At 42.6% G+C, this 11,564-nt stretch overlaps 1 gene segment (V, D, J or C); it reads left to right on the forward strand.

The window, feature by feature from the left end:
- Positions 1 to 3,851: 3,851 nt before the first annotated feature.
- Positions 3,852 to 4,540, forward strand: LOC132360119 (T cell receptor alpha variable 12-2-like). The segment is given in 2 exon segments: positions 3,852 to 3,924; positions 4,137 to 4,540. Coding segments are annotated over 2 exon segments (453 nt in total).
- The last annotated feature ends 7,024 nt before the right edge of the window (positions 4,541 to 11,564 follow it).

Below are 11,564 nucleotides of genomic sequence, written 5' to 3' on the forward strand. Positions count from 1 at the left end.
AAATAATTATGAGCACATGTCAAAGTTTGATTTCAAATTACTGTGAAAGAAAGTCTGCTTAGGGAACATATTCAAATAATTAGCCTTAGTAGAAACGTTTTATAGGAGACTAGATTTTTTTAAAATAAATTTTATTTATTTATTTATTTGTTTATATATTTATGGCTGCGTTGGGTCTTCACTGCAGTGCGCGGGCTTTCTCTAGTTGCGGCGAGTGGAGGCTACTCTTCATTGCGGTGCATGGGCTTCTCACTTCAGTGGCTTCTCTTGTTGCAGAGCATGGGCTCTAGGCGTGCGGGCTTTGGTAGTTGCAGGAGGTGGGCTCAGTAGCTGTGACTCACAGGCTCTAGAGCGCAGGCTCAGTAGTCGTGGCTTGTGGGCTTAGTTGCTCCGTGGCATGTGGGATCTTCCCGGACCAGGGCTTGAAACTGTGTCCCCTGAATTGGCAGGCAGATTCTTAACAGCTGTGCCACCAGGGAAGTCCCCGATCCAGTTTTGAATTCATTGTTAAGCTTAATTGGAATCATCATTACTTCACTTTGGTTAAGCTATATGAGCAGTGTCATTCAAGAGGCATAATTCAGGATGCTCAGACATTGGAAGCATATATGTTTGTACCAGTCATACTGAAACAAGGTTGTGCTGATTTATAGGTTTGGACACATACAGGGATGGGAATCCATGTTGAGCAGCTTCCATTGATGGTGTGAAACACAGCAGAATAGTCCAGGACAAGCCGTAGTCATATGAGGTTTTCTGTTTTCACAGACCATATGGTTGTTCTGATAGGCTGCAGTGCTGGGTCTAGCATACAAAGATGGCATTAATCCCCCTCCCTGCCACAAACACAAACCTTCCAGGGTTTAAGTTTCCCCTTCCTTGGTACCTGGGCTGTAGCTCTTTTTCCACCACCACAAAACTGGTGTGACCATTCTAGCCACTATAACTTTGTCATTTTTTCTAGTCATTTCATAATCACACTCAAAACTTTTGTATAGGAGGATAAAGAAGAAGAAGGACAAGGACATTTTCATGCCATTTACAGAGACCAATTATATTCAACACCTTGGGCCTGCTGGGCCACTGTAAGGAATTCTTAGAGCGGTGTACTCGCATAAATGGTGGTTATCTTCATGATCTAGGACCACATTTATCCAATGGTCAGCCATGATCATGGATAGTCATTTATCCATGATCTAAGACCAGCCATTTATTCTAGATGGCTACACAGGAATGAAATTTTAATGCCATTTTGACTGGGCTACTACCAGTAAGGTGTATTAACCAAGCTGGTCAGAGGTTCGCCCTTCAGGGAAAGAAAGGAGCATTATGCTTTCCACTTCTGGCAAGTGGGTGTAAGTGTATTTTTTTCTACTCAACCTGTTAAGTACAGCTAACATCCTGGACCACATGTAAAAACAAAACGTAAGAATCTGGGGAGAAGAAGCTAGACTAGCTCGGAACCTGGGGCCTGAGGAATGATAGACCAGTGAGTTCCCTGAGTTTTCTTTTGCCTCATAGAACCCAAGTGAGTCTTGGAGAAGCCAGGAACCTGGAAATGCCAACAGGTGCAGATAAAAGAGTCCATGAAAAGTCTTCTCTCTAGACAAAGGACCAGGAAGAGGACAGCCTAGAAAGATATAAAACTTTAAGACATTAATCAGCACACTCTGGCCAAACACCACAGAAAGGTCTGCAGCAACCGAGCAAATATTTAAGGAAAAGGTAACGGAAACCTGGTAGGGAAGCTTGTGGTATTTTAACGTAACGCTTGTTCCATCTTCTCATCACTGATCCATGACAGCTTTTAGATGGCCGCCTGCGCTCCCAGTGTGGGTTCCTGGTGGTGGAGGGAGAAGAGCACTTTGTCATCAAAGAATAAAACTTGATTCCTTTGACCTGTTGGGGGGCTCGTGAAGGACTAAGGCAAAGGGCTTGCCTATATTTCCCATAACTCAGAACTCTCTCAGGGCAGAGAACTTGTTACACAGACAACATTTTCGAAGAAAAAATTCACTAGAAGGATTCAACAGTAGATTTGAATGGGCAGGAGAAAGAACTTGAAGATAGGTCAATTGAAATTATCCAGTCAGAGAGCAGAAAGAAAGAAGAATGAAGAAAAATGAACAGAGCCTAAGAGACCTGTGGGACATTGTCAAATTTACTGACATAAGTATAATAGGATTCCAGGATGAGGAGAAAGTGAGAAACGGCTGTGTGATTTCTGTCCAAGGCAATGTTCTCGTAGAGAAAAGGATTTCATTATTAGCATCTTCTCCCTCATCCTACTTCCTACACAGTTGTCGGTGGGAATGGCAAGGACATGACCAGTCCATCTTTGATGGATACTGTTTACCTGGTTCTCAAGCAGAAACGGACCTGCTGCATTGCTGGTCTCTAGCCACCAGCTTCTACAAGGACATGAGGCAGGTGGTGAAACAAGAAGGAAGAGTAGTTGTCTGTGCTTGTTTCTCTGTTAGACCCAATTACACTTCTTGCACAGATAGTCCTCTGATAAATCTGCTTTTCTGGTTAAGGTAGGATGGAAAGACAGAGAGAGGGATACCAGACCCATAACTTTGGAGATTAATTTCTGGATGCCAGTGCTATGGACAAGAAGAGGAAATAAGAAGAATTAGACACATGAACAGGTGCATCGGGTTTTACTTACACTCTAGGCACTGAAGGCAGGTCCATCTACTACTTCCAACCTAAGTAAGCACTGTTTCCACACAGATGTGCCATTGGTGCAAAATGGAATGAAGGAGCCCGATCTCTTCTAGTCCTTGACCTTTTTAAAAATATGCCCAGGTTGTGAGATGGAAACATGTTTCATCAGTCAGATTTTAGGCCATTGTGTCTTCAAAGGATTCTTTTGAGTTAGAATAGATTTCTTGAAAAATTGGAGGTGGAGAAATGAGATAGGAGGTGTCTGGCCTGATGTGGAGAACAGCTACACAATACTAAATTCTTCTTGATTCACAAGAGCCTCACCCAGACTTCTATCATATCTTAGAATACTTCAGGACTGGTTTTTTAGTGTGAGGGATTGGCCATTCGATATAAGTGCTTTTGCTCACAGAAGCATTGCCATTTGATGTAAAACACATCCACATCGGGCTTCCCTGATGGCTCAGTGGTTGAGAATCCGCCTGCCAATGTAAGGGACACGGGTTCGGGCCCTGGTCTGGGAAGATCCCACATGCCGCGGAGCAACTAGGCCCGTGAGTCACAATTACTGAGCCTGCGCTACTGGAGCCTGTGCTCCGCAACAAGAGAGGCCACGATAGTGAGAGGCCCGCGCACAGTGATGAAGAGTGGCCCCCACTTGCCACAACTAGAGAATGCGCTCTCACAGAAATGAAGATCCAACACAGCCATAAATAAATAAAATTAAAAACAAAAAACAAAAAAAACCCCACATACACATCCACATCAAGCTCTCCCCACACACATTGACTTGGAACATATGCTTCTCAAATTTTTACTTTAACTAAAGTGGCATATTTTTACTTTCATCAGTTCACATAATAAGGGTCTATGTTTTCAATATTTCTTTGATCACTGTCTTGAGTCCACAAGATGGCAGTGTCTTCTCAGAGACTCTGAGGAGAGCTCTCATGTATTCCTCCGCGCGCGTGTGTGTGTGTGTGTGTGTGTGTGAGAGAGAGAGAGAGAGAGAGAAAGAGAGAGGTATATGAGAGGAGGAGCACAGTGGTGTAGCAGGGGTGGTGAAAAGAATCTCTTGTTTTCATTGGTAGAACAGATTCTTTTTATGATTTCTATGGCAGAAGAATTAGAAATGTCTGAGTTCGACCCTTTTTTTTTTAGGGTTTAAAATTTGAATCCTCAGTGAACCAGGGGAGGAAAGAATCATGAAATCCTCAAGAGTTTTACTGGTGATCCTGTGGCTTCAGTTAACGTGTGAGTTTGGGGCGTTTCCATGGGAACCTAAAGTAAAGTATTTGGAGTCATTCTGTATTGTAGGCCCCTGGATAGAAACATGATGTTATTCCCCTTAAATAAGGGAAGGTAGAGGTGGGAGGCCTGTGGAAAGATGACTTACATTCTGCAGAGGAAGCATCCATTACCCAGCCAATCTTCTTCCACTGACCATTCGTTGTGTCTCTGCACAGGGATGAGGAGCCAACAGAAGGGAGTGGAGCAGAGTCCTGCATCTCTGCAGGTTCCAGAGGGAGCCGTCGCCTCTCTCAACTGCACTTATACTGACAGTGCTTCTCAGTACTTCTCATGGTACAGACAGTACCCCAGCAAAGGCCTTGTGTTGCTCCTGGACGGATACTTGAATAAAGACCAAGAGGAAGGAAGATATACAGCCCAGGTCAATAAAGCCAAGCAGTACGTCTCCCTGCTCATCAGAGACTCCCAGCCCAGCGACTCAGCCACCTACCTCTGTGCAGTGAGCACACAGTGCTCCCCAGGCACCTGCAGTCGGTACCCAAACCTGATGGGGCCCCAGCACTGCCTGATGCAGAGCTTAGGCTGCAGGGCACAGCAGTTCTGTTTGCTTTCCAGATGAAAATGAGAATTAAGAGTTAACAGAGGGAAACATTTTTATGATTCTGAAAACAATTGGCCCTGAAGGGAAATTAAAGACACAATTTGGTCTGAATGACTGTTTGAAATATTTTCCAGTCTTCTCTTTGAACTCTAGTTTTATACCACAAATTTGCTCAGTGGGGTTGGTATTATGATGCTCTTATATATGACAACAGTATTTTAATATGATAACTGAGATATCCCGTCACTGTCCTTAGTCCCCCTTGCTCTTTCCCCATGTAGTTATGCAAGGTGTTGGATATTCATTACTTTAAACAAGTATGGAAAAACAGAAATGCAAAAGAAAGGAGTCTTAAGCAACTACTTTAAAAAAGTTGTAAGTCATGAGTTATTTTCGTTACAGACCCCTCACCCCATCTCCACCCTCAACTGCTACCCCACTGGTGGATTAGATAAGGATACATTTGATGAGTGGATGGAAGGACTAGAGCCAGAAGGTGAGAACTGGTTGAAACAAAAAGCCTAGACAGTTGCAGGGGCTCAGACCAGAGAAGGCTTATGTTACCATTTTTAAGTAAGGCTGAGTAGAACTCAAAGTTCCTGGCTTGAGGCTTGTGGGAGAGTGTATTGGTTCCTATGTACTTGAGTATGGCTGGAGATGGTAGAATTAGCTACAGCCATAGAATGTCCCATACCCGCAGCAGGGCATGGGAGCACAGAATGACTTCAGATTTCCTGAGAAGGATCTCTGAGGAGCATCTGGAATAAAAAATTCTAGACACCAAGGAGCTTTGTTATGGTGATTAAAGACCTACATGGATTAACTGTCAAAGACCATATGGTACTGAGGATGTTTTAGAAAATGTTGGTGAGGGGAGTTGAGAACACCAGCAAGGATATGAATATTCCCCCTCTCCTGACTCACTTGCACTGTGGAATTGTCCTATAACTTATGCCCAAGTCCAGGAAAATTATTTGTGGCCTGATGGAAATTCAGCCTTATAATAAATCTAAAGTTGAATTAGAGGGGAAAAAATTAAAAGTCACACTCACTGTAAAGCTGAAGCTGTGGTCTGTTAGACATGACATTGTTTATGTACTCCAAAGAGTGGGACAACTTGGAAATGAGCAATTAAGATTTTTATTCGGTTTTGTTCCCATAGTCACTGACTAAAATGATGCAATCCAATCAGAATTTGCTTCAAATTGTCAGCCTGCAGACTTATGACTTACAAATATTTCCAAATCGTGGAAAAAACATTTGAAAGGCAGTGAGAAACGGCATGAAGTTGTGCTGTAAGCAAGATGGTCAAATTCTCATCCCGCTTTTCTTGTGCGCCTTCTGGTGCCACTGGAAAGAACCTAGTTTCTGGTGCTGGTTTGAATATCTTTTGTTACTAATGAGCCCTTTGTTTTTAGGCTATACTATTATACGTATTTCAGGATTGGTTTAGGATTAAAGGAGGTAGCATATTGTTGAGTTCCTTAAAAGCAAAGCCTAAATTGGGGTTTCCTGTATCCATAATTTTTTGAGAAACGCAAGTTAAGATGGAAGGGAAAAGGTTAGGCATGGATGTGGCTCAGCTGGACTCTTGATCCAGCCCGACCTCATGGGGATCTCTGGGGCATGAAAATCATGAAAAGCACCACAGAACTGATCCCTCCCACCGTGAATCAAGGGGGCCAGATAGCTGACCTCTGTACCCCAGAACAAAGCAGTCATTTGAGCAGGGGTATACCCTACTGGAGAATGGTGACCTTTATTGGCATAGATCAGTTTTCTGGGGAAGAGGGCAAGTGTGAGCCAAGTGTAGCCAACACTTGCAACAGCTGGGGACCGGGTACACAGGCCTGGAAAAGGGCATCTAGGCTGGGCACCAGCAATGTCTACAACTAACATGGAACTCTCTTATCACATGGTTTGCATTCTTATAGACTTTATAATTATTGTATTTAAAATGTTAATTTCTTTCTTCATTTAAGGAGGTTTAAAACGCTGGTCTTACAAATCTGGAAGAATTGAAATAATGTAGGGTAAACCACTTAAGAGAAAAAAAAATCTAAATGGATAAGAAAATTATTATTCAAAGCCAAGACTCAAGATTTTTTGAGAGTACTGAGCAAGACACCAGCATATTATTCTCTTAGTTCCACTGGTCATTCTCGAAATACTACATTCCCATACTAGACCACAGAGGATGACATTCCGCCATAACTTTGGATCGAGGTATAAGGGACTCTGATGATTCACAGTTGAAGACTCTGGGCTTCCAGGAATGGAAAGAGATACCATATGTATACTTATAAATGACTAGTGTTACTTTGTTCTTGGTTTATATTTAAGAATGAAGGGCTGGGTAGCAGGATGGACTCCGTATTTCATTGTGTCCATGTTTTCCACAAGGTTTCTTCCTGAGTGGGATGCTTGACCGGTAGTCAGGGCATGTGGACATACCATGTTACTTGGCAGGCTTCTTGTTAGGATGAATGAGCAGAGAACTGGTTATTAACTTGTTCCTTCCCCTCTCCCTGCACCTAATATCAGTTTTAAGGTGGCTTAACTCTGTCAACTACTCACAGGAAAAGTTAACATTCCAGGTGTTTTACTACAACTTTAGTGAACATCAAATGTCCTCGTACAGGCTGGCCTACTATGCTTCTCACGTATAAGCACAGTAGCAGGATGGAGGGTACAGAGGGAGACTAGTATAGCTATTCCACATATTGACCTTCAATTTGCCCCCATGTTCTGTCCCTCCTGCCCTACATCATACCTATTCTCTTTCTCAGTCCAGAATCTCTACAGGTTGCTGAGGAGTAAGTTTCCTTCACTTGCATTTCCAATAAAATCTTCTCTTAGTTCATTCTAGGCTGTGTTTCCTCCCTCTTTGTCTTACCCATCAGTATGCTCACATCTACTTTCTATCTTATGGGAACTGTTGATATTTTTCACCTTTTTTATTATTTTCACATTATGGATTTAGCATTATACTGTTTATACTTGTAAATTTTATCTCAGTGGGAACTTTGATAAGGAGGGAGGTGAGTACATATGCTTGATTAGATATTTTGAATCATTTAAAGTTTCAAACCGACCATATGATCTGGTCTTACATGTGAAAGAAAATCTATGGACAGGGTCAAGAAGTGAATAGAAGCACAAGGGAGAACTGATTTCAAGCTGGTACAAGTCAATGGAGTATTCAGAAAGGAGGAAGTTGTTCTGACCTTGTGAAAAGGACCCCAGCTGACCAGATTCTCATTTCACCAGAGAATTCTCTTCTTACTTATTTCAATTTGAGGTTTCAGTGGTCTCTGTGCTAAAATAAGTTGGGTAGGGAAGTCTTTTCCCTTCAGAGTTTCATCTTACTATTAGACCACAGAGGGAATGTCCCTTGATTGACAGATCTTGTCTCCTACCTGCATGGGACGCTGCTTGCTTCGCTACCTTGAGTGTCACTGTCAATCTACTCTCTTCAATTATATAAAGGACTCTAATGTTCTTCTTGTTTGTTTTCTTTATCTTATAGACATTATGCACAGAAAAATAACAATACCTTGCTTCTTGTATAATTTAATGTAAATTGTAAGAAGAATCCACACAAGCTTTATGGAGCAGGGTTCGGATATAAGATGATTATCCTGAGCTACAGTGTCAATAACTCGATTCATACCCAACAGCTCATTTAGCAGGGTTTTGCACTGACAGGAGAGAAAAGAATCTTTCTAGGTTTTCCTTGAGGAGGAACGTTTTTAGTTATTCAATTTTTCTAACTTGTACATGGTAGATGCTCAAGGATTGTATATAAGTAGAAAGGAAAGAGAAAAATCTAGGAGATAAACAGCAGGTGTAGGTCTTTCTCCACATTACGTCTTCAGAGATCAGGAGGGTGTGTGAGTGTGTGCCCTGGGGCATGGATCTACTTTCTGGTTAGCTGAGGAGCCTCTCAGATTTCTGTGACAGCAGACATGTGAATATGCACTCAGATAAACAAGTTGTTTGGCCTGGTAGTGTCTGAGGGCTCTCAGACTCCAACCTGAGTCCTCATGAGCCTGGTGAATGGAAAAATGGAGAAGTCCTTGGGAGTTTCATGCCTGGTTCTCTTTTGGTAGCTGTGCTGAGTTGGCGGGCTTTGAAGATATGAATAAAAAGAGCAGATCCTACTAATCTGTATAAATCTGAAAGTTATAGAAGGGTGGTTAGAGTTACCAGGCTCACCTGGGTGGCTTGCGAAAAGGAAATTCTTTCAAAAAAGAATCAGCCATGAATAAATCTCCTTTGTCTGTGGTTCTCTGTTTCAACAGGCATGAGCAGCCCATATACATTGGACCAGAGTCCTTCATTTCTGTGTATCCAGGGGAGAACACATGTTGTTCTTAGCTGTACTTCTCAAAAGAAAACAGTTTCAATTTCCATTGGTTCAGGCTGAAGCCTGAGAAAGGACTTATACCTTTGACTTTAATTCAGTCAAGCCAGAAAGAGCAGTCAGTTGAGAAATATCTACTGAATAAATATTGCTTGGCCCTTCTGTGTTTTTTTTCCCTTTTTCCTTCTTGTCATTCCCACCCTTGTAACTCTCAACTCTGTGTATGTTCTCCTTGCTTGGTACGTGGTACAATTCAGTTCTCTCTGGCCCTTACCAGCAGACTCAGATTCTGGCCTTCTAGGGCTCAGTGGGCTCTGTTAAATAATTAGATCCGCTCAGGGTCTCAGCCTGTCCTCAATCAACTGACCTCACTTTGTCAGGTGTTATTTCAGTGAGCTGGGTCAACTTGAAGGCTAGTAACCCCAGAGTGAAATATCTAAGAGAAAAAATAAGACATGTCCAAAAACTTTGGAAAATATAAATGGAACTTCAAGTGAAATAATTAGGAGCACATGTCAAAGTTTGATTTCAAATTACTGTGAAAGATAGTCTCCTTAGGGAACATATTCAAATAATGAGCCTTAGTAGAAACGTTTTATAGGAGGCTAGATTTTTTTAAAAATAAATTTTATTTATTTATTTATTTATGGCTGCATTGGGTTTTCACTGCTGCGCGCGGGCTTTCTCTAATTGCTGTGAGCGGGGGCTACTCTTCGTTGAGGTGCGCGGGCTTATTATTGCGGTGGCTTCTCTTGTTGCAGAGCATGGGCTCTAGGCGTGCGGGCTTTGGTAGTTGCAGCAGGCGAGCTCAGTAGTTGTGGCTCACAGGCTCTAGAGCACAGGCTCAGTAGTCGTGGCTCGTGGGCTTAGTTGCTCCGTGGCATGTGGGATCTTCCCGGACCAGGGCTCGAAACTGTGTCCCCTGAATTGGCAGGCGGATTCTTAACAGCTGCGCCACCAGGGAAGTCCTCGACCCAGTTTTGAATTCATTGTTAAGCTTAATTGGAATCATCATTACTTCACTTGGGTTAAGTTATATGAGCAGTGTCATTCGTGAGGCATAATTCAGGATGCTCAGACATTAGAAGCATATATGTTTGTACCACTCAAAATGAAACAAGGTTGTGCTGATTTATAGGTTTGGACACATACAGGGATGGGAATCCACGTTGAGCAGCTTCCATTGATGGTGTGAAGCACAGCAGAATAGTCCAGGACAAGCCGTATTCATATGAGTTTTTCTGTTTTCACAGACCATATAGTTGTTCTGATAGGCTGCAGTGCTGGGTCTAGCATACAAAGATGGCATTAATCTACCTCTCTCCCAGAAACACAAATCTTCCAGGGTCTACGTTTCTCCCTTCCTTGGTACCAGGGCTGTTGCTCTTTTTCCACCACCACAAAACTGGTGTGACCATTCTAGCCACTATAACTTTGTCATTTTTTCTAGTCATTTCCTAATCACACTCAAAACTTTTGTATAGGAGGATAAAGAACAAGAAGGACAAGGACATTTTCATGCCATTTACAGAGACCAATTATATTCACCACCTTGGGCCTGCTGGGCCACTGAAAGGAATTCTTAGAGCGGTGTACTCACATAAATGGTGGTTATCTTCATGATCTAGGACCACATTTATCCAATGGTCAGTCATGATCATGGGTAGTCATTTATCCATGATCTCGGACCAGCCATTTATTCTAGATGGCTGTACAAGAATGAAATTTTAACGCCATTTTGACTGGGCTACTACCAGTAAGGTGTATTAACCAAGCTGGTCAGAGGTTCGCCCTTCCGGGAAAGAAAGAAGCATTATGCTTACCAGTTCTGGCAAGTTGGAGTAGGTGTATTTTTTTCTACTCAACCTGTTAAGTACAGCTAAAACCCTGGACCACATGTAAAAACAAAATGTAACAATCTGGAGAGAAGAAGCTAGACTAGCTAGGAACTTGGGGCCTGCGGAATGATAGAGTTGTGAGTTCCCTGAGTTTTCTTTTGCCTCATAGAACCCAAGTGAGTCTTGGAGAAGCCAGGAACCTGGAAATGCCAACAGGTGCAGACAAAAAAGTCCATGAAAAGTCTTCTCTCTAGCCAAAGGACCAGGAAGAGGGCAGCCTAAAAAGGTATAAAACTTTAAGACATTAATCAGCACACTCTGGCCAAACACCACAGAAAGGTCTGCAGCAACCAAGGAAATTTTTAAGGAAAAGGTAACGGAAACCTGGTAGGGAAGCTTGTGGTATTGTAACGTAACGCTTGCTCCATCTTCTCATCACTGGATCCGTGACAGCTTTTAGATGGCCGTGTGCGCTCCCAGTGTGGGTTCCTGGTGGTGGAGGGAGAAGAGCACTTTGTCATCAAAGAATAAAGCTTGATTCCTTTGACCTGTTGGGGGGCTCGTGAAGGACTAAGGCAAAGGACTTGCCTATATTTCCCATAACTCAGAACTCTCTCAGGGCAGAGAAGTTGTTATACAGAGAACATTTTCTAAGAAAAAATTCACTAGAGGGATTCAACAGTAGATTTGAATGGGCAGGAGAGGGAACTTGAAGATAGGTCAATTGAAATTATCCAGTCAGAGAGCAGAAAGAAAGAAGAAGGAAGAAAAATGAACAGAGCCTAAGAGACCTGTGGGACATTGTCAAGTTTACTGACATAAGTATAATAGGATTCCA

The sequence above is a fragment of the Balaenoptera ricei genome, chromosome 2, assembly GCF_028023285.1.
Source record: "Balaenoptera ricei isolate mBalRic1 chromosome 2, mBalRic1.hap2, whole genome shotgun sequence".
NCBI lineage: Eukaryota > Metazoa > Chordata > Mammalia > Artiodactyla > Balaenopteridae > Balaenoptera > Balaenoptera ricei.